Here is a 24,952-nt window from a genome sequence, read left to right as displayed (position 1 = left end):
GAATTCTCCAGGGCAGATGAGTACTGACGCACAAGGGTGGCTTGTTACTGTAGGCTCCAGCCTTTGACTATTTCACAAATCTTCCTCCGTATTGTAGACAGTACTCTACATAAAATAGTATGAAATAATAGTAAATAAAAATGGACATAATGTGAAATAATAGTAAATGCAAAATTGTGTTAATTACCAATCCCGATGCATGTTTTTCCATCGGCTCCTACTTTGTATCCAGCTGCACAGGAACAAATAACTTTTCTATTTGCATCTTCCTTGCACATTTGTTGACATCCCCCATTGCTAATGGTACAAGTGATTGGCAGAGCTGAAAGACAAATGACACTGTCTCATTTTAAGGAAGAGTGCATAAAATATCTCAGCAAAGCTTATTTTCTAGATCTCCAATGCTTTTGTTTTGTGTTCATAATAACTTTACTTGGGAATCTTCTTAATACAACAGCATTGCTAGAGCAAACAGTCTCGGGAGTAAATGTATTAAAGTGCGGATTTTGCAAGTCACCGATATTCAGCAACTTTGCAGGGGAAATTTAAAACAGCTATTTCTTTAAAGGCACAACTTGATAAAATTAATATGGAAGTACTATGGAATTTGTTGGTGATTTGATTATCGTGGTAAACTTGTGCCTTTTATTTTGCAAGGATTACCACTGTTACCTTTCTTAAAGGATGGACTTAATGTTGCTTGACTCCCATAGAGGTGCGAGATAAAATGAGCAGAGATTTCTACTGTAATTACCAGCAATGTGCGCTACGCTATGTCCACACGACCACATTGCCGGCTATTGAATCTTCCTCCTGTAGTATAACTTTGTCTAGAAACCACTACTAATAGAATGATGTGAGATTCTGTGAACAGTTAAATACTATTCCCAGATTTAGTATTTGTCATCATTCACCAGAGGAATTTGTCCAGAAGTGTTCTCTGTAGAATTCTGCCCACAATTCTTGTTCCACCCAGAATTCACAGTCCTCCGTGAACAAATTTGGGTAAAGGGGACATTCGAAGACTCCCCACTTTGATAATTTTATAATAGTCAGTGCCAGTGCTTGGGTTGGCCATTTTTGGTATGGGTTTTTATGTTTTGTTTTTTAGTTTCCCATTTAGATTCAAGAAAGAAGAAATGAAGATTTTATTTTACATTAAGTGGTGAATGAGGGGTTTGGTGAGTCATTAATTTAATACATCTTTATTTGAAAATGAGGTGTGTATGTAATTCTGTTTACTCTTTTGGTATAGTAGATATGTGTATTGGGGCTCATGTCCATTATACTGGGAGCACTGTGATTGCCACTCCAGGAGTTCCAGTCTAGTTAATGAAAGTGGTAACTAGAGGTAATGAAACCACACAATGACACTGTAATAACCTGAATGACATTTTGTGTGGTACACAAGCATGCTATGTATCTGAGAGGGGGAGTGCATGAGATCGGCACTTGGACAAGAGGGGGAGAGTGCCGAGCAGCAAATGGTGAGTGTGGTCTGGCTAAAGTCACATGTAATGTGAGAGAGAACATTGTGAAGAGCCCCTTTGAAAACTGCCCCCATACTGAGAAGGAGCGGGGGTTGCTGCAGAGGCAAAGTGGCAAACAGGAGCTGGGGGGGAGGGGGGGTGTTCATTGTGTAAGAGAACCGCCATAAAAAATACCCCCATACTGTGAAGGATTTTCCTGTGGAGAATCCCTTGATAGGGGAATGTTAGTCAATCCTTGTTCGAGCATGACATGAACCTTCAAAGTATGACAATGGTGTGCTGACACCTGTGAGATAGAGCCCAGTATTTGTAGAAAGTGTGGAACTATTGCATCCAGCAATACTGGGTATGATGCTGTGTAATTATATGTAATCTACTTCGCCAAGAAAAGTGCACTTGGAGGAAACGAACATTGTAAAGTGATAACATCTGCTGAAGTAATGTGCTGGAGGCATTTGGGAGAAATTGTGCTTGTAACCACTATGATCTGTGCTGGCAGAGTTTGGCGTTTGTGTTCTATCTATTGCAGCAGTGATAATATATGCATGAGGAGAAGATAAATACAGTTCATATTATATTAAAGTAAATACAATTACATTTTATTTTTCCATGAGATGGTCTGGTATAAACACTTGACAATTCAGGGGACCCTCTGGTTGCAAATGCCACACCCACTCCATAGCTGAAGCATAAGAGCACGTGGGGTACCACACCACATTGTGGTTCCCAAGTAGGTGGCCGCACACATGACCAGCAGATGATTGATTTAATTGGTGTTTATATTATTGAAGAGGGGTTGCAGCCAGCTGCGCAGATCAAGCTCAGAATGAGTCAGAGTGCATAGAGATCAATAAGAAGTCACAATTAGTGAAAGCAGTTGGAAGGAGGTCTAGTGCTTGTTTAGGGCAAACCACACCCTCTGTGGCTAGATGGAACCCCACAGTGTTTTGCCATACCCTCTATCACCCAGGGCACAGAAGTGTCTAATTCTGGCTCTGCTGGCCCTCACAGCCCAGGAGGGTTCAGAATGGCCCCAAAATTTTCCAATGAGGATGCTGTTAGCCTCTGGGAGGGAGTTCATGCTATTTGTTGTGCGCTTTCCTCCTAGGACCAGCCCCAGCCTTGGACTGGCCTGCCGACCAGCCGGGCTATACACCGGTAGGCCCGGCCGCGATTAAGCCCCGCCCCCTCCGCTGTTGGGACGGAGCTTACCGGAGGTCAGATGTCGGCGTGGGGGGTATAGGGAGCATGTGCCCTGGGCCCCCCTCTGAGGCCCCCCCGCCGCCCGCATCAGACGATCTCTTCAGTAGTACAGCAGCTGCGGTGCTGCTGTACTACTGTCAAAAATGTCCGAATTGGATCTTCTGCGCATGTGCAGCAGAAGCAGCTTCAGGAAGCAACAAGAAATTTAGCAGGTGAGTGTCCGTTAATCGAGCTCTGGGTGGCGGGGCCATTTCCGTCACAAACTCATTACCGCGCAGGTGTAGAGAGCCGTGTCAGGGCTCTCTGCATCTGCGCGGTAGTGTGTTTTTTACTTCAGCAGGGGAGGAGGAGTGTGCCGTCTTCCTAGTATCACGGCCGCCCAGACTAGCAGGATGCTGGAGCTTTCCACACAGGTGAGTGCCCTCCCAAGCCAGCCAGCCTGTCATTTTTTTTTTCACCAGAAAGGAGTAGAGAAGCCCTGAGGGAAATGGGGGAATGGAATCAATACACATACTGCAGACCCCATCTAAATGGCACCTTATAATGAATATATATATATATATATATATATATATATATATATATATATATATATATATATATATTTATTTACCAGGTGTCCTTGTTCTTTACGTTGTAAGTTGCCCTCCATGGACTGACCACACCCCCTTGACTGGCCACACCCACTATTACAGTTGGCCACACCCCAATGTATTGGGCCCCTATCACTACATTTCCCCGGTGGGCCCTTCATGCCCCAGTCTGACACTGACCAGCCCTGTGCTGACTAGCTGGGGCTGAATTTTACTATAACACTGCAACTACAACTGGGGTCTCACTGTTCTAGTGGAATCCAGCTAAGACTGGTTGAAGATTTGGGAGGCACATTGCCTACTTTGAAATTATTTATGTATTTACAGCACTGTACATGTGAATGGTGCAGTAAAACTAGAACTCAAAGATTATCACTCCTCTGTATAATAACCTATTACACAATTTTGTTCCTCTCTAGTCGATAATAATCATCACCAATTGACAAAGTGGTATAAAATCGGTTAAATGTCTCTCTGACTCACCTATTCATTGGTGTTTGCCTAATGGTAGTGTTGGCCCTAAACGAGTGCCAGACTCCAAGTCTCCACTGTAGATTTCCCCCAGCACATATGAAGATACGCAGACTGTGTTGAAGTGAGTCTGGATGATTCAGGATTATTCTAGGATATGAAGGAGCTATTTTGAGTCCAGAATTACCCCAGTACTTGCAAGCCAGTAACAGACGGGAACGAGGAAGCAAGGAAATACCACTGTGGGGGTCATTCAGGTCTATGAGCTCATGCATGTGGTTCTAAAAGTGGTGACCTTGGGTTCACCATTGACTTTGACCTCTGTGCTTATCTTGACTCCAGACTCCTTTTCAGCACATTTTCTTCTATTGGCTCAAACACGGTTGTGCTTGTATACAGGTCTCTGATGAGGGATTAAATTACGGGTATGTACCCACAGGTTGCTTGAAATAAAACAGCCATAAGATTCTGATGTGAGTGAGAGGCAGATCGCGGTACAGTTGGCGATAGGACTGCTATTTCAATATCATTCTGCAGAAATAGCTACCTGGACCATTTCACAATATTCACACTCAATAAACTTTTCCTCCCGCAGAATGAGTTTAATGAGCTTAGAAAATCAACACAATTATTTAATTACTATATTGACAATATTCAAATTAGCCATCATTTGCAAGTAAATATAGATGGTTTATACGTACCAAGTTCACAGTTCTTTCCCCTGTATCCTTCCTGGCACCAACATATATAGGCACTCACGTCATCTTTACACATTCCACCATTTAAACAGGGGTTTGATGTACACTGATCTCCATCTAGACAGGTCAGCAAAATGGAAAAATAAAACATACATTAAAATATAGAGGAATGTGCACGGGTCTATCTGTCAAGTAGGAAATTGACATTGTACGCTGAGACTTCATCATCATCACCATTTATTTATATAGCCCCACTAATTCCACAGCGCTGTAGAGAGAACTCATCCACATAAGTCCCTGCGGCATTGGAGCTTACAGTCTAAATTCCCCAACACACACACAAACAAAGGAAGACAGACTAGGGTCAATTTTGTTAGCAGCCAATTAACCTACCAGTATGTTTTTGGAGTGTGGGAAGAAACCGGAGCACTTGGAGGAAACCCACGCAAACACGGGGAGAACATACAAACTCCTCACAGATAAGTCCATGGTCAGGAATTGAACTCATAAACCCAATGCTGTAAGGCACAAGTGCTAACCACTACGCCACCATGTAGTTTTAGAACTCCCGGAAAGCAGCAGTCTGGTCTGTATTGTCTTCACTAGATGCAAATATTTTCAAATTATATCCATGATTGCCTATTCAAAGAAAAATCTTGCGATGTATAGATAATAAATACATTTTGTAAGTCATTCTGAGTGAGCGCTGCAGTTCTGCCTGCATGGAGGAATATAATTGAAATACTCCAATGTAACACTGCCCCCTAGTGATCAATAGAAAATTGTATCTGTTTTTTTTTCTGCAATTTTGAACAAAACTTGTACAGGTGTTTCTAAATAGTGTTAGAGAAATAACAGGTACAGATCTCATGGAGACTGATAAAATTGTCTGAGGGGAGACAGAAACAGTGGTTGTATTATAATACTCTGTCTTTAAACAGGTAATACGTATAATTTTTCCCAATAAATTGGTATTCATTTACTGTTTGCTTGTTGGTGCCTTGTTTATCAAGGCTGATTCTAAATATATAGGAAGGTATGAAATGAGTAGGTTTAAAATCCTTATATATACTAACAAATTAATGAATTAATCCGCCTTTGAGAACTTTTCATTTGCTAATGTTGATTAACACTCTCTAGCAAAGTGTTTCTAAGCCTGTCTGTATCTGCAGAGAGTCCTTTGCAGGGCATAAGGACCACATACAGTCCTTGCTTATATGGACTGTGCCATCTGACAAAAGTCAGTGGATCTGGCAAAGTCAGGGTATTAGCACTAATTGCGCCAATGATTTTAAAACCTTTTGGGCAAATGACAAGGTAGTGGGGGCTGCTAGCCATATGCACAAGCTTGCATCAATACCTTTCCACTGAAGAGGATAGTCTGTAGATACAGGCAATGGTAGATATACTATGCTAGAGCGTGTATCTAAATAATTGCAACAGAGAAGAAAGAACTTGCTTTTTTAAAACAGATTTTTTAAAGTTTGAACTACTTTATCCTTTTTAAACCCCCAACAAAGGTGGTCACACGCTGTTCAACACAAACATTTTATAGTGCATAATTCTAACATACAAAGGTCTTTGAGTGGCAGAATGTCAGTTACTGCTACCAAACTCATTGATAGGAATGGATGCAGACTTTGCTAAATTGCAGTTAATTACAGTATTAAAACTCTTATTTCTGCACTGATATCTCAATCAAACACTTTTAATCTCTCTAAATTCAATTATTCTAGAAGTCGCTTTGCATGTAGAGGGCTCATTTCAAGCATTCATGTATCTATCAAAGTGATTTATTGCATAGAGCGTTCTTTTTGTGAACAAAACAATAACTCTGTGACCCTTTGTGAGGCTGTTGTATGAGTTTCTCACTAGGAAGTATATGCGGTATACTGTATATGTGCCTACATAAGTAAACAGTAGACAAATTCTGTGCAAGCGAAACATGTAAATGATTCATTATATCTTCATGAAATATTTAAAGTGAGATAGTAAGGATTCATAAATGAGAGATCGGCTAAAAGTGATGATCTGCAAAAAGTACAAGTTAGATAATAAGCAAGTCTATATAATAGAAGTGTTCATGTGAAGGATACTACGGGGAATATTGCAGCATGTACAAACTGCCTGCACAGTCCTTTCTATCCGAAAACCTGGGGGTCAAAGAGTATCCATTGGATGATATCTCAAGTACAACATTGGCTGTGAGCTGCCCATCGTAGGGTTTCCAAGAAAATGCACCTGTTATTATCAATGGTTTTGTATCAATATATAGAACCACATCATCATCACCTACAAGGCCCTCGCCAACTCCACTGCGCCCTACATCTCCACCCTCCTCTCTATTCATGCTCCATCCCCCCCTCTCCGTTCTGCCTCTGACCGTCGCCTCTCTTCCCCCCTTATAACCTCCTCCCATGCGCGTATCCAAGACTTCGCCCGCGCTGCCCCCCTCCACTGGAACAAGCTCCCTCCCTCCATCAGAACTTCCCCTAATCTGTCCAGTTTCAAACGGGCCCTAAAAACCCACCTTTTTCTTAAAGCCTTTCTGTCTCCCACTTAACTCCCTACCTTATCTTTTGTCTCCGTCCCCCTACTCTCCCTCTCTCCCCTGCATCTCTCTGTCTGTCCACCCCTCCCCTTAGATTGTACGCTCCTCTGAGCAGGGCCATCTCTCCTCCTGTTTCCACAACTTCTAACTCTGCTCTCCAGCTACTTAGCCCTCCTCCTCGAGGGTCCTCCACCCCATGTCCACTCTCGCTCCCTCCTCCCCCCTGGGGGTCTCCCTGTCTTCCGCGCCCTCCTTCTTGGGCCCCGTCATTTGCGGATCCTCCCTCGCCCTTCCCCGCCCTCTCTAGATGTGCATTGAGCTTACTGAGTTGCTGTGCTTACTGTTTACTGTACTGTGCTGTCTCCCATTGTATTGTAATTTGCTTGTCTCTGTACGGCGCTGCAGACGCCTTGTGGTGCCTTATAAATTAAAATTAATAATAATAATAATAATAATCTCATAATGAAGAAACCTTCACAATGAAGAAATGATATAAACTGTTATATATGTCATACATGATTGGCACAACCGAGGGACAACATTCTCTCACCGCCTTCCCATCTGTTGAAGTGTGTTCATGTGAATAGTAGAGTCTTGGGGAAACCAAAGCACATTGGAGCTTTATGTTAATCTATCCACATTAGACAACAAACCGACTAAATGGACAGCAAATTCAAATGGCAGTATATATGGGTGACTTATGTTAATCTATTCACACTATGTTGACAGCAATACAAGCTTAGTAGAAACATCCACCCCAAAAACCATCCTTTCCCTTGGTAGCAGAAAGGTAAAGATCCTTTCTTCGGACCACCAAAGTTACCTTCATATTAGCGCTTATAGCCCTTTTCCCAAAATGAAGTTCTCCTGCCACTTGAAAACCGTGCATTATAGCAAACTAGCTGAAGTACCCAGCATTGCCCCGGGTTTACATCTTCAAGTTATTAAGTTATCAATGAGTTGGATGTAACTGTCAATCTTTTAAAAATAATTAGCAGCTTAGCAGCACTTCCAACACACCCATGAGATGGCTGCCCAGTGTCCTTTTTGTTTTCATATTAAATGTCATCGAAATCCATCCAGTGGAAAGCCTAGAACAGGCTCCACAGGTCAAAGTTCTGCCCAGCGTACACCAACGGAAGGTCCTACTGGGACCTCAAACCCTAGTATGTCTTCTGGGATCCAATGTTACCAGTTTTCATCCAAATCCATCCAGTGGAAGGCTGTCTGGGTCAAAGTTTTGCCCAGCATACACCAACTGCAGGTCCAACCCGGGACCCTAACCCCCCACCCCCCAAAACCTGGCCAGGATCCAACTGGACTACCTCATGTTGGTTTCATCCCAATCAGTGCAGGGGTATCCGAATGGCTCAGAACAGACTGCCCGTGTCAAAGTTCTGCCCAGCGTACATCAAAGGGAGGTCCGACTGGGATCCTAACCCCTCTAAAACCTGGCCGGGATCCAACTGGACCATTTTGCATTTGATTCATTCCATTTTGCGTTTGTTTCATTCCAATCAGTGCAGCGGTGTCTGAATGCATAACCAAACAGACAAACAAACAGACCAATAAATTTTATATATAAGATAGAGATGGTTGATCAGATTTGATAATTCAAAGATTTGTCTGAATTTCTTGATATTTAGAACCAGTAAAAAAAAAACCTTGAAAAATCTGGACATGTTCAAACTGGGTTGCACATGTGTGACCATTTCAGTCAAATGTGAATAATTTTGGCAATGTTTTCTTTTCGCGAATGGGGACCTTAAAAGATAAATATATTTTTAGAATAATTAAAAATATTGTTTTTGATTCTGTTTTAAGAAAGAATTAAAACACTAATCTTAATGCAAATGGCGAAAGTGAACCACGAACCACAAATTTCAAACTGCAAGTCTAAATAGGGTCCATTGAACTGTAAACATGTTTGGGGTCGTCTAAGTGGAGACATTTCAAACCAGTTCAAAAATTTCCAACATCTCTAATAACAGGGTGACATTCAGACTTGGCTGAAGCAGTGGTTTCAGGCACTGACAACACTTGAACCAGACCTCCAGAAATATCTGATTTTCTCCTTCGTCCTTAATCCTCAACTGCCTAGAGCCTTCAGCTGTTGTTAGGCGATACAAGATATATAGGTATCACCTTTTTGTCACAAAACAGGCATTAAAAGCACTGTGGATTACGTTTCTGAGTGTTTAATAACCAAACAATCAGATGTATTATGAATTTTAACACACACAGAACAACTACATTTTAATCAATGTGACCATTCACTGTTCATGTTCTTGATCTAGAATGGAAACATCATTTCCCAAACACATACAGCCATTTGTATATATCATAAATCAATTTACAATCATTTTACTATAATAGTTTTGATAACAATTGACCAACAACAAATAAAACATATGCTGTTTATCAAGCATCAAACAACCATTTGCGCATGGTTTAAACATATTTTAGTACTGGGGCAATTTAACAAAAGCTCAACACAGAAGAAATGTGTTGGGCTATCGCAGAATACTATTGACCAATTTATCAGGCTCCGAAAATAAATAAATAAATATATATATATATATATATGGACAAAAGTATTCGGACTCTTGAGCATTACACCAACAGAGACTGTAATGACATTGCATTCAAATACATATATGTTGGACGAGAAGGCCTGGCTCATAATCTCCATTCCCGTATATCCCAAAGGTGTTCAATGGGGTTGAGGTCAGGGCTCTGAGCGGGCCAGTCAAGCTCTTCCACACTGAACTCATCAAACCATGTCTTTGTAGTCCTTGCTTTGGAATAGAATAGGACCTTCCCCAAACTGTTGCCCCAAAGTTGGAAGCATAGCATTGTCCAAAATTACTTGGTATGCTGATGGAGTTAAGGCGCCTAGTCCAAACCCTGAAAAACATCCCCATATCATTATCCCTTCTCCACCAAACTTCACAGTTGGCATAATGCAGTCAGGCAAGTAACGTTCTCTCTGCATCTGCCAAACCCAGACTTGCCCATCTGAAGGCCAATTAGAGAAGCATGATTCGCCACTCCACAGAACACGTTTCCACTGCTCCACAGTCCTGTGTCCGTGTGCTTTACACCACTCCATCCGACGCTTGGCATTGATCTTGGTCATGTGAGGCTTGCATGCAGCTGCTCGGACATGGAAACCGATTCCATTAAGCTCCCGATGCAGAGTTTTTGTGCTTACATTTATGCCAGTGAAAGTTCGTAACTCTTCGTAATCAGCAGAGTGTTGGCGACTTTTACGCACCATGCGCCTTAGCAGTCGTTGACCCCGCTCTGTGATTTTACGTGGTCTTCTGCTTTGTGCTGAGGTGCTGTTATTTCTAAACGCTTCCACTTTCTAATAATATCACTTACAGTTGACCATGGAATATCCAGTGGGAATGAAATTTTATGAACCATCTTATTGCAAAGGTGGCATCCTATCACAGTACCACGCTTGAAGTCCCTGAGCTCTTTAGAACGACCCATTTTGTATTACAAATGTTTGCAAATGCAGACTGCATGGCCAGGTGCTTGATTTTATATACCTCTGGCAATGGGTCTGATTGAAACACCTCAATTCAATAATTAACAGGTGTGGCCAAATACTTTTGTCCATATAGTGTATATGTAGGCATCACTTGCAATGCAAATTATGATTGTCCTGTATGTTATTCCTTAGCGTTTGTCATCCACACAATATCTGTCTCATGTCTGTCCAGTCCCTGTCTTCCTTGTTTGTCCCTGATATGTCTTATGCTAAATTGTCTTATGCATAATGTCATGCAGTATGCTCTGTTAATTATGTCTACTGTTTTCATTTATGTCATCTATGGCATATTTGTATTACTATACTGCTACAGAATCTGTGGCGCTGTACAAATAAATAATAATAATACATTGTGTGCAATCAGTTGTTTTACAAGACTTATTTGACCATTAGTATGCAACAGTGTTTCTCACCTCACTGTCAGAGAATATTTTTTAAATTACAGCAACTTTTTGCGGCATATATACATTTAACTACATTATTGTGAATAACACATGGGGGTATATTTACTAAACTGCGGGTTTGAAAAAGTGGAGATGTTGCCTTTAGCGACCAATAAGATTCTAGCTATCATTTCAGTGGCGCACGCAGGGGGGTTTCTAAGTCTCTAGAAACCCCCCCTGCGCTAACTAAGTAGCCACTGTTCTATACAGCAGCCGCGGCGCTGTCAAAGAAGCGTCCGCGGCGGTGCTGTATTGTATACAGCACCGCCGCAGATGCTTCTTAAACAGCGCAGCGGCTGCTGTATAGGACAGCGCTGGCGAAACGGAGCTGCTGCGCATGCGCAGCAGCTTTCTCTGGGTTTTGTTTTTTTTTGGGTCGGCGGGGGGAAACCCCCTCCCCCCGACAATCCTCCGTGCGCCGCTGCAATTTTTAGAATGCACTAAATAAATGACAGCTAGAATCTGATTGGTTGCTATAGACAACATCTCCACTTTTTCAAACCCACAATTTAGTAAATATACCCCATGGAGTTCAACATTTTTACACTGATGTAAGAAACTGTCTTATTGTGTCTAACTTTGAATAGAAATGTATCTTACCAACATACTGCTTCCAAAATTCCATCTAAGGAGAAGAAAGAACAAAGAATAATTGAACACGTGAACTAGAAATTATTTACTTAATACATTCATATATTATTACCTATTCTAGCATTATTTTGTCTCCTATTTGGGAGTGTGATCATGTTAATGGAACCCAAGACGTGAAAGCTTCTAGTTTGCATATTGTGACTAAGAAGAAGCTTTCAAAGTTTCTCTAGTCTTACTCACTTTCTAAGATTGTCTCTATAGCATGTCCCCTATCATGCCCCAACATACAGAAGCCTGCCTTTTGTGGGTGCTGAAATATTGGAGTGTCCTGTGGATATGTGGCTAGTGGGTGTTATGGAGCAACAGCAGCTGCATTGGAGATGCAAATATGCATATAGTCACTAGGTAGGAAATATAATGTCTCCCTAACCTTATCCACTTTCTCAGTAAGTGTGTGTCCTAAGACAGAATGTAGGTGATAAGCCCTGTTTATGCTGTTGTTTAATTATGTCCTTGATTCATTTTTATGCTGTAGTGGCTGTGGACATTAGTAGCAGTGGTGGGTGGCTGTGGGTTGGTTTCCTATCATGGGGCTTACTAGCAATGTGCTGTGGCTCAGCCACACAGACACGTTCAAGTCAGAAAATGTGTGATGTGTGAGGGGAAGGGTTTCCCTCGCTTGCTTTATGAGGGTGGCTGCTCAATCAGAGATATGTTATTCTGACAGAACTCTGAATCGGCACTAGAGGTTGCAATTTGTAGACATGGTGTCTGCATCAGTGGACTCCAGCCGCCATTTTCCCGGCACTCAGTTTGCAATCGATAAGCATGTGCACGGAAGAGAGAAGGGAAGTGACAGAGAGGGAGTGAAAGGGTCAATAGTGTGAGAGAGATACGTAAATGAGTCTGTCTTGGCCAGAGCATAGAAAGTATAGAATAAAGCATAAAAATAAAAGGAACTGCCGTGCTAGAACAGGGTTGTAGGAGTCTGAGTTTTTGCGGACTGCCATCACATTTCTTATTCAACAGTTTGGGATATCAGTCCCACTGTGCTTAAATATGCAATTCACCAATTTGAACTTCTTATCTTTTCCCTGGATTGTGCTCATACTTTTTTTGAAACATCTGACAAGTGCACCATTTACAGTACAATCAGGGGAGGGCTGGCAAATTTCAGCCCGTGGGGCAAGACTCAACTTAGCAGCATATTTTCAATGGAAAAAAAATGCAGGTGGTCCAGTGACCCAGCCAATGGTAGCCCACTATGGGACCGGCCCAGGGAGCAGATGCCCCCCTGCCCCCCAGCCCAGCTAACCCCTGGATACAGTGGAGCAATTGGTGTACCTAGCTCTTGTAACATCTGTAGGTTTTCAGCCTATCTGTGACAATGAAAACAATTAATTTACATTTAAAAGAAATGATACAATATGATCAAAACTGAATTTATCAAAAGTTTAAATTCCCCTTTATATGTTTCTTTTCACAGTAGAACTAGATAATGTTGTTTATCATGTAATAAATAAATTAACAATTGCTGGTAGAAAATGACACCAACATTACGTATAATGGTCGGTGTATAAATGGACTAAATAATGTTTTCCTGCTGTGTTCTGTTGCTTTTGTGTTAGATGTTAAAGGACATTTTCATTAGGTTTGACGCAGCAGTCTTAATTAGATATGCTGTACAGCGGATTAGACCTAAGGCATAATTGACCACAGAAATTAAGAAAAAGTATAGCAATTAGCATTGAACGAGCTTTTAAAATGTGAACCTGTAGTGCCCACCGTTTTTCAACTGTCTAAATAGGTTTATACACATGCCAGCTTTTAAAGGTGTGTTTGCCTAGGGAGTAAGCTCCTTATTATTTTCATCTTCATCTCCTGTATGTCCATGGGTACCTGCTCATTAGCCAATCAGATCATCAGAATGTTCACAGCAGGAGGAGATGAGTGTCCTGATCTCGTGGAAGGCAGTGACCTTTCCACCTATGATTATGTTAGCCCACATGCGTCCTTGTCTTCACTATGTCATGATGTGAGGAGATGAATAGAGGCAAGCAAGAACCTACACACTAAGGCCCTGAGACATTAAGGGAAGTAAAGCAAAAAAAAAAAAGGAGTAAGTTTGCTCCTCGACAAACCTTGTTACAATGCAAGGGGTGCAAATTAGTTTATTGTTTTTTACGTAAAGAAATACTGGCTTCTTTTCATGCAGCGCACAAATACTTAATAGCTTTATTTTTTACACTGAAATAAAAAGTTGATATAGGACATGTCGTACCCCAACTATTGTCCCCACATTTTAAATTTATCTCCCCCCTCCAATGCAACATGGTTTTGCCAAGGTGCAAAGCTACTGCTTTTTTTTATTTACTTTCCTTAACGACTCAGATCCTAAGAGCTAGATAGTGGAATAAACAGAGTCCCTAATAGCACAGAATAGGTATATGAGGCTCTTATCAAACTGAAACAGGTAGAATGTTGTCTCAAACACACCTCTGTATGAAATAAAGTTCACACAACCAACTTGATACTAATATAGCTGGTTATTAAACATGCAGATATAAGTTCATTTGATTGTTATGTAAAAATAATCCTGCAAATATATGTAGGATTAAAATTTCTCATTGTGCAGGTAGTTTTTCATGGACCGATCACCTAGGCACAGTGGAAGCAGCCAGTTTGTGGAGTAAATCAATAATGAGCATTTCAGTACACGAGGAACTGCATCTCTCTGGCCAAAATAATATTGATAGTGCTTAGTGAAGAAAGAGCCGGCATTCTCATGATTATTGGCTCAGACCACAAAAAGACCTACCTTCAATGTATGTGGTAAATTCAATCCAATTACATAAAAATATTTTCATTGCACTATTCCCACCAAATGAATACAGTGGGCGCAGCCAGTGGAGGAACTACCATTGGTGCAACAGGTGCGGTGCCCACGGGCTCATGGAGATAATGGGGCCCTCGGCACAGGCAACTAGCGAGCTGTGGGCCCTGGTTCCCTCCTCCACGCTTCCCTGCATCGGGCACAGCTTCAACTTTTCCTCCATCTAGACACATTTTATATGGGATTGTACATTGTACAGATGTGTTATAAATTAAAATGATAAATTTGTGAAATTAAAAGATTTATATGTACATATGTGGCACATGTCATATAGACTATTTCAGTGTCCACTTACTCACAAGACTTATTTCACATTGAAATGAGACATCAATAATCAGTATTTCAGGAGGATGTGTATTCCTACCACAGTCTGTAAGACCACAAATTGTGACACAATATTTGCACACATGTACTTCAAAAATTTGAAATACCACAAAAATACAATCTGGCTCCTAAATGGACCACATAAAATCAGTTTTTCCACCTATAAACATATTGAGTTTGACTCATTTTCGGACGTATGCCCCTTTGTGTAGCGTATCTTGTGTAAAATAGCTCTGCGCATGCTCAGAAACGGACTTTGTGCCAATGAACTCAGTTGGATGCAATTCATGTCTGCACGCAAATGACACGACTGCCTATAACTTGAAAGGTGGAATGGGATGGGGCAGATGAGAGTAGACAATTTACAGTAAGAGTGTGCCGAGCGCGTGCCAACGCAGATACGGCTTTCTCAAGTCTTGGGTTTCTCTAAAGTTCCGACTGATAGTGATGAATAACACAGCATAGTTTTTGTATTAAAAACTACCTGTATACATGCCACTAGTTAGCACAGGACATGTGTGTGCAAGTAAGACAAACTATAAATATGCATTGTATGTACAGTACGCATTAGGAACGTCATCATTTATGCATTTAGAGAAACTTTTTTTTTACAAATATACTATATGGACAAAGGTATTTAGACGCTTGACCATTACACCAACAGGGACTGTAATGACATTGTATTCAAATGCATCTACATTAATATGGAGTTGGACCCCCTTTTGCAGTGATAACAGCTTCCACTCTACCTGGAAGGCTTTCCACAAGATGTTGGAGTGTTTCTGAGGGAATTTGTGCCCATTCATTCTGTAGAGCATTTCTGAGGTCAGGTACTGATGTTGGACGAGAGGCCTGGCTCATAATCTCTATTCCAGTTCATCCCAAAGGTGTTTAATGGGGTTGAGGTCAGGGCTCTGTGCGGGTTAGTCAAGTTCTTCCACACCAAACTCATCAAACCATGTCTTTGTAGTCCTTGCTTTGTGTACTGGGGCACAGTCATGTTGGAATAGAAAAGGACCTTTCCCAAACTGCTGTCACAAAGTTGGAAGCATAGCATTGTCCAAAATGACTTGGTATGCTGAAGCATTAAGGTTGCCCTTCACTGGAGATAAGGGGCCTAGCCCAAACCTTGAAAAACAGTTCCATACCATTATCCCTCCTCCACCAAGCTTCACAGTTGGCATAAAGCAGTCAGGAAGGTAACGTTCTCCCAGCATCCACCAAAACCAGACTCACCCATCTGACTGCCAAACAGAGAAGCGTGATTCGTCACTCCACAGAACATGCTTCTGCTGCTCCACAGTCCAGTGTCTGTGTGCTTTACATCACTCCATCCGACGCTTGGCATTGGTCTTGGTGATGTGAGGCTTGCATGCAGCTGTTCGGCCATGAAAATCCATTACATTAAGCTCCTGCCACACAGTTTTATAGCTTACCTAATACCGGTGGAAGTTTGTAGCACTTTAGCTATGAAATCAGCAGAGCGTTGGTGACTTTTACGCACCATGCGGCTTAGCAGTCATTGACCCTCCTCTGTGATTTTACGTGGTCTTCCGCTTCGTGGCTGAGTTGCTGTTGTTCTTAAAAGCTACCACTTTTTAATAATATCACTTACAGTTGAGAGTGGAATATCCAGCGGGGATGAAATTTCAGGAACCATCTTATTACAAAGGTGACATCACAGTACCACGCTTGAAGTCCCTGAGCTCTTTAGAACGACCCATTTTGTATCAGAAATGTTTGCAAATGCAGACTGCATGGCTAGGTGCTTGATTTTATATCTCTGGCAATGGGTCTGATTGAAACACCTCAATTCAATAATTAACAGATGTGGCCAAATACTTTTGTCCATATAGTGTATTTTTATTAATGGTTATAGTATTAAGACTTAATTTATTTTATAAATATATTTTGTGCATGCGTTCTGACAGGACTTTTTTTTTGCACATATGAATGTGCACATCCTGCAGGTAACATTTAGCCAGTAAGTAAAATTTAGTAAGAGCATGCTTATGCCCAGAATCAAATGTGAACGTATATCGAGAGCCGCTTATATTTGAATATGGTTGGAGCTACGCTCAAGCTCCGTAATCGTTTATTAAATACAAGTTGCGTTTAGGTTGCATCTGAAGATGAATTGGACCCATTATGTTTAACAATTTTCAGTCATATGAAGAAATTTTATATAACTGTATATTATCCCCGAGGAAATGTACATCTTAAAATGGGAATTGGCATAAATTATTTGTAGCTGAAGGATTTGGCAGTAAATGAAGCTAAGCATGTAGTACAGAGTTTATTGCAGGGATGATGGAGGTGTGTGTGCCACAGGTACCACTTACTCCCATGGCAGTCCCCCCTTTTCATAATAAAATTGGCAACATCATTTACTGCCAATCTCTTTAGGTTAAAGGTTCACAGTTGTGCTCATTTGATTTGTTAGTGCAGTTAGAGCGTATTGATTAAAATTCTAATGATGGTTAATGGGGTGCTTACAGTTTTTTCATCGTTCTCAAAGACTTCCCTTGCTTCTTCATAATTGCACTGTTCCTCCTTACATTCTCGTTCAAGATTGCCTGCGACAACTTCTTCTAAACGACCTGTGTTATATCTCTTTTGTCTCACAAGAATACTGCTTGCAGATTTCTCAGATAGAAAAACTTTGGACAGAAAAGGCTTGTTAATATTTCACTTCAGTAGCTGAAATGTGGGACTATAATTTTTCTTTATTAATTCCAGTATTAAGCAACATATTGCAATGTTAATACAATTATTGCTGCATAGCCTATTACACATTAGTGACATTTAAAATAGAATAAAAACAAAAATAGAAAAGAATGGCACTAGTGTGTAATAGATTTTTTACTAATGATGCTAATAAAAAAACCTATTAAACTTAAAAAAATAAAATGTTAATAAAAATCTCAGCTTTGATCCTAAAGGATAAAACTCCTCTCACGCCAACTAGTAGAACAGGGGTGCCCTAGTATCAGGTGTCTTGTCAGATACTCGCCTCAACAGTGTCCATTCCCCAGAAGCTCACCACCATGAGGTGTCTCTGCAACAGCAAATTTTGAGAAGAAAACAGAATTTTGATTTTCCTAAACCTTAGTGCTTTCTTGTGTAGAAAGATGTCCAAACAACGCTCCCAAGAGGCATCCTTATAGTGAACTTCAAAATGCATTTGCCCCTTATGGCTATAGAATAGATCATTACAGAGAGGTATTTTTGGGGTGAGTACTGGTACTGGAATAAGTACCTGATACAAGTGGCGGAACTACCATTGGTGTGACAGGTGCAGTGCACAGGGGCCCCCATATGAATGTCGGGCGGGATGTGGTCATCACGCCCGACATTCACTGGGAGCGCAGCATGGAACAGGGGACCAGGGAGGGAGCCGGATTGCCATCTGACCTTAACGGTCAGGTGACCACAAAAGGTAGGGTTTTTTTTTTTTATAGGAGTTCTGCCCGCTGGGCCCCCGGGCACCTGCCGATCATGCCCAGTCGAAAAGACGGCCCTGCCCTGGTTCCCTCCTCCGCACCTCCCTGCCCTGGGGCCCACAGCCCACTAGTTCCACCTCTGCTGCTACCACACCCCTGCCATTCTACTAGTTGAGGGAGGGAGTTTTATATTATATAGTATTATATTTTGTATTTATATCTGTGTTTATTATCCAAAAACTAAACAGAGCAAGTTTTCAGAGAAAAGAATGGTGCAAATGTAAAGGTAGAGATGTTCAGTTTATTAGGTTAAGGCCTATAAGTGCAGAGGGAAACTATACCAGTTACAGCTGTTTGGCAATTACACTCTTGTCTAGTGCACATATTAGGTGATAGATTAAAGATATGCAACCTGTACATATCTAGCTGCTTCAATGACGAGCGTGCTCTGCTGTGTAAGCTTCCAATTTCCTAATAAACTTAAAGTTCAAAGTAACGGATCACTGAATAATTCAATGTCAGGGTGCTCGGATCCCAGGAGATATCTCCACTGTTAATAAAAATACATTAAAATATATATTTGCAGAAATAGGAACCATTTGTCTTTACTTTAATTCTTTTAAAAAGCCTTTACTTTAACATGCCTGTACTAAAGCCATGTTATAATAAATGCTTAATAATGTTATTACATGAAAGGAGTGTGGTTGTCATTTCTGTATCTGTCTCATATAGTGGCCTTTTTTTCTAAGTCAATGTGATAGCTTTAAAATAATAGTGGGCAACATGGTATTTTTCAGGGGCCTCAGAAGTGAACCTTGGCCTGGAAGGGAAGACACGCATCTTACCTATGCAGAGAAATATCTGACCACAACATCAGGCCAAGTCGTAGGCTAGCCTATGGCTAAACAGCCAAGTTATTAGAAGACTAGAAGACATTACCATTGAATAACTGAATAATTGGCTACATAGATGTGTGAATGCACCGTATGGACCATAGGAGGGAAATTACTTTAATCAGGAGGGCCGGATGTCTCCTCTTTGACCTCTTCAAATGATCCCTTCATTACCCACAACTGCCCTAGTTCATTGCTGTGTCTGGAACCTATTTCAACGTATGCAACATAATGAAATGAATCAATAACTGGCATATGAACAAATCAATAGTTGAAGATGATTAAGGTTTTAAAGTATCAGTTAACACACCATTAGAAATAATACTTGGTATATATGCAGTATAAATATATAATTTATTTTGTAATGTTGGTTTTGAAAATGGAATTTAATATTATTCTAGTAATGTTATAGGTTGTATGTTTTTATATTTCTAACTAAATTAAAATCTTGCCCTATATAAATCCAATCCCTTCCCCATCAATCATACCCACTGTTCTCCCCTCCCCCACCTTAAATACGTCCCTATTTCTATCCCTGTTAATATTGTTTAAATGTGTTTCTTTTAATCATAAAATCTAAGGAAAGTTATTTTCGCACAAAAATAAATAAATATTGTATGTGTTTTTTCAATTCTCTCTCTCTATAATATCTTTCTATTATGTCTAGGCTTTTGCTATTTTTATATTTTGCTTTAGTCCTATTATAGCCCATGGTTAAAATGAATCCGGCTTATCTTAGTACAAAGCAGTATGTGAAAATGGAAAATGTTACAGTTCCTGAAATTAAATATTTAATACATTCCGATGATATCATCCCATTTCTGCACTCAGTGCTAGGCTAGATTGTTCCTACAGACCGGTAATATCGTTTGTCCGAGCATCACCATTGGAAGACATTGTTTTGCTTACAAAAAAAGGGACACATTGTGACATAATTAGAAATAACAAACCTGCTTTTTCAGCTCTGCAGAAAGAACCCAGGAGAAAAATAATGAGAATACTTGGAATAGATGCCATCTTCTCCCTGTGAAGCACAGTGAATGGAAAATTAGGCTGGAGCCAGAGCCAGAGCAGTGATTCCGAAGTCCACATTCTTTGTTTACTTTAGTTTTACAGCTAATGTTACATTGCAGAGGGGGCTTCTATCTGGGAAGTGAGATATGTTCACTAAATTTGTATTCGCCACCATATTACTTTTACCTTACTAGAAAACTTTTGAAATGATACTTTTAAAAAATAAATAAATAAATAAATAAATGATGTCAATTGCATCTTTTCCATGTAAAGGTTTATCTATATTGTCAAAGTTGAATAATTGGATGAAATAAACTGTATTGATTGATATTGTTATGACGCAATCGCACGATAAATAACGCACACATAGACTTACACATTCACTTGTAAATAGTTCACCTTAAAATAGTTCCAACACACAGTTGTTTATAATCAAAGGTAATAGAGTTTACAGTTAAATATAATAATGTTAAAAGCACTTTAAACGTATCTAAGGCTCAGGATTTAGTGTCATTTTGATCTGCACATTACCATCTCTCATCCTATAATTTCGGCTTTGCGATCGCTTCCTGCAATCAATAGTTATGAAAGATAAAAGATTGAATGATCAAAATGGCATTGTGTTTTAAGTTGTTTAGAACTGGTTTGGGTCAGTTTCCTTGAGAAGCACATGTTTTCAGCTGTTGGGGGAAGGTGATCCCCTCTTCCCAGAGAAATCCTTTGAACTGACCTAAGACCTGCATTACATTAGACTGTCCTGAACCCTGAACCAATGGAAACATGCCATGACATCCTCAGTAGTTTTTTCTATACTGAAACCGGATACTATCAAGCTTTTTTATCAGCCAAAGCTCTCTTTTTCTCTCTCTCTCTCTGAACGTGGCTACATGTAGGCATGGCTGTGTTCCATGGACCTCGGTGAAGCTCTGTAAGGAAAATGTAATGTATTCGGTGTTTTCATACTTTCCTGCTTTAATGTAACATCTTTAATAGGTATCATGTATCGGCTATATTGTACTGTATTGTACTTATTTATTGAACTGCTAAACAAATTGCTTTTGCTAAATAAATTGCTTGTGCTTCGGAAACACAATACAATCGCTTGGTCAATGCTTATTTGAAAACGATAAAATTACTTTAATAATATGTCATATGAAAAATGTCATAAAAGCTGCAACATTTTATTTACTATTTTTAATGAGTCGGGTACGTTTAAAGCGGGGCAGACTGTTGTGGGGTACAATTGGTGCCACCACACAGGACCCTGCACTTAATTTCCTTCTCCTGACTGCAACAATGTGACCTTGTAGCTTTAAGAACCCTATGATCTTGATATATATCGTATGCCAGGTCATGTCAATATATACTTAGAAGCGTCTGGGAGGCTACAAATCCCAGCTTCTGACATTGCTGAGGCCCAGTTGTAGTAATTGAACCTGGCTCCACTAAACTAGACCTGGAGATGCAAACATACCATGAAAGTGAATGGCAGAGTGGTCACTAAAGCGGATTCCATGCCTGGGGCTGTGTTAGTCAATGAGCGGATCCCGAGACACGGTCACAATCTGTACAGCATTCCAAATAATGGTAAGATGTGTGACAGATGAGCATTGCATCCTATCAGTCATTGTGCTATAGTACTCTTGCCCCTGTACGTTGCAGAGCATTACATCCTATAAACAGTGTACCTTACATAGCATTGCACATTACTGGCAACAATAGAGCGCTGCATGCTCTTACTATGCACAACAAGTCCGTGATGCGTGCAATATTTAAGGGAAGAGAGAGAATGAGGATGGATAGATCTTGCTAAACACTAGACATACCCCTCTGTGAATGTAGACACAATCCCTTTGACAATAGCCTGTTGGAAAGGGAGACCTGCAATGGATGTTGCCCTTCATCCACTTAGGTTCACACATCATCCCACCAAGAATGTGCTCACTCTCTGAGGATTCTATGGAATTCAAGTACTGTCAAGTAATAGGTGGCTATCTATTTGCAGATGTAATTTCATGAAGTACCAAGGCACTGCACTGCATTTTGCCTCTAGTTCCGAAATAACTTAGGAGGCGATACCAGCATACTCCGAAATATGACAACTTACACTATTACAAATATTACTCTAGGTGAAAAACATTTTTGTAAATATGCTACCACTACATAGAAAGACTGTGGACCTATTTATCAGGCCTTAAACAATGCGGATCCGGCTGTTTCCGCATGGTTTAGGCATTTTTAAATATAATAGCATTTTTACAAATGACTAACGCAGGAGATATCAGAAATATCTCCTGTATTAGGCAAAGTATGGCATAATACTGCAGTCCCAATCATTTTCAATGGGGACTGTGGTCTGGTTAAATTGGTCAAGCTCTGAAAAGCTTTGCTGTTTGGATCTTGGCCCTGATGACTTTAGCCATTCAGTCCTATGAGCATCGCAGGAGAGGGATCTTCAGATCCTCTGAGTTGATAATCGAAACTTGCAACTGTGCTTGCACAGCTCTAGGTCATGCATACACAGTGAAGACTACGGGTCAGAACCCAGTTTTGTCATTAAATCAGAGTCATCGCCGGCACAGCCTCTTATTGTATGTACTGTCCAGACCTGACTTTAATGATAAATTGCCCCATTAAGTCATCCATCACCTCTGCGATAACAGATTATATTTAATGGGGCACAAATGTAATGATTGTTAAATAGGTCCAGGTGACTTTGTAATCTTAAAATTACATAGATATATACACCGATAAGCCACAACAATAAAACTACCTGCTTAATATTGTGTTGGTCACCCTCGTGCTGCCAAAACTGCTCTGAACCGTCGAGGCATGGACTACACAAGACTTCTGAAGGTGTCTTGTGGTATCTGGCACCAAGATGTTAGGAGCAAATCCTTTAAGTCCTGTAAGTTGCAAGGTTTCGGTCTCCAATGCTCAGATTTGGAGATTGTGAAGGCTAAAGCTGGGTACACACTACAGAAATTTCGACCAACTTTTTATGCAGAGCGATTTTACATGCGATCGATGGTCCGATCGCTCGGTCCAAGGACTGCATACACACTAGCCTTGTTTAGGACAAAAAAGGGAAGAGCGGACGTCCCTTTAGCGACTCTTTACAGCCATGTTGTCATGAGCAATGATTTTAATTTCGTGCACACTGCAGCGACATTTGCGGGAAATGTAACGAGATACCAAATACATTAGCATAAATGGGCAGAGCTTTCGCTATAGTTAACACCCAAAGCTGCATAAAAGGAGAAGGCAACACTGTCTCTTCATTCATTCCTATAAAATAGAAGTTTAGTAACATACATACAATTTTGAAAAACATTAAACTGCTGAAGTGCAATGCAATGAATATTCCCTAATAATAAAATCCCTTCGTATGTAATGGAATGCTCCATTCTCGGCGTGCATTATCGCTGATTGGTCCACAGCAGAAACGAATGCTCTGAGTATATAAAATGACAGAGGAACCTGTTTGGCGCCGAGGAGCGTCAGAAGATGGCAAGTGAGCAAGTGTCAGTGGGTGTTAAGGTTGAGGAGAAGGTGTCAGTGGGGGTTGTGGGTGAGGAGAAGGTGTCAGTGGGGGTTGCGGGTGAGGAGAAGGTGTCAGTGGGGGTTGCGGGTGAGGAGAAGGTGTCAGTGGGGGTTGCAGCTATGGAGATGGAGACAGAATCAGAGATGGTGCTGGAAGGACCAAAAAATGTTGGAAAAGTTAAGTTGGGGATGGAGATACTCAAGAAGAGCAAAGAGTGAATCCAATGAGCCCAAGAGAGGTGGAGATGATGGTCAAAGAACTGGACCAGGACGACAACGACATTAAAAAAGGTCAGTAGCACGTGTAGTATACCTGTTAGAAGGACTTTATTACATTCTAGTGTCACATAAAGCAATGTAAACTAATTTGTAACCTAATTTTTTTATGTCAGAATGAAGAATTAACGGTGAGAAGGCCCGTTTAGATACCACTGATACCACTAATGTTACACCTGTTATCAAACAAGAAAAAATTGAAAAAGAAAAATATACTAAAGAAGTTCTACACAAAGGTATTTCAGTGAACATGTGTAGACAACTAAATGCTTTGGGCACGTACCTGTACCGTTATAATAACCAAAATGGCGCCTGTTTTCCAGAATGTATGGAGGTTAAGCCCGCTATTATTGCGATTTCACCACAGGGACCAAAATATAAACTGATCTCGAGCAGTGTGCAAGGTGAGAAAATGAGAGTATTTATGTTGTTGAATATAAATTACAGATATAGAAGTTAAATGGTAAACATTTTTTTATTTCCTTGTATCGTAGATAAAGAAATCAAAGGGAATAGAAACCCAAGCGACATCAAGACCTGTTCTGCCACAAACCAGTAGCACCTTTAAAAATACTAAATACTAAAAAAATACTCTGCAGTACTCTGCGCTCTGATTGGTATGGGCGCGCTCACTTCTCATGCGGATCTTTCAGACAGCTGTGTGTGTAAAAAATTTTGTACCTTTTTCCTGCAATAAAAATGTTGCATGAGCACTGTGTGGTTTATTCTGGGTACTTCACAATTATAAGTTAATAAAGGTTAATATAACTTTAATAGGTTATAAAGGTTAAAGTTTATAAAGAGTAAATATGAATACATTGCCAATATATACGCAAAGGGTAATAACACACATGCTTTATACAAGTATAATGGTCTGCAGCCAGACAGGTGCAATATACATCGATACAAAACACATGTAAGTGATGTGCGGATTCCGCACCACGTGGGACTGGGACAGACATCA

General features: G+C 40.5%; 1 protein-coding gene across 1 annotated transcript in view; it reads right to left on the bottom strand.

Annotated features, from left to right (window-relative positions):
• The window catches only part of F9 (coagulation factor IX), a 41,972-nt gene extending 21,761 nt beyond the window's left edge, over positions 1-20,211 (bottom strand). Inside the window, exons 1-5 of the mRNA XM_075187310.1 lie at positions 20,106-20,211; positions 17,316-17,479; positions 11,612-11,636; positions 4,459-4,572; positions 188-322 (exon numbers count right to left, since the gene is read on the bottom strand). Coding sequence (XP_075043411.1) covers positions 188-322; positions 4,459-4,572; positions 11,612-11,636; positions 17,316-17,479; positions 20,106-20,172 — 505 coding nt within the window. The 5' untranslated portion in view covers positions 20,173-20,211. The remainder of the gene's footprint in view (positions 1-187; positions 323-4,458; positions 4,573-11,611; positions 11,637-17,315; positions 17,480-20,105) is intronic.
• Positions 20,212-24,952: the final 4,741 nt, after the last annotated feature.

This window comes from Mixophyes fleayi, chromosome 9 (genome assembly GCF_038048845.1).
Source record: "Mixophyes fleayi isolate aMixFle1 chromosome 9, aMixFle1.hap1, whole genome shotgun sequence".
NCBI lineage: Eukaryota > Metazoa > Chordata > Amphibia > Anura > Limnodynastidae > Mixophyes > Mixophyes fleayi.
This window is presented reverse-complemented; position numbering and strand designations above follow the sequence as displayed.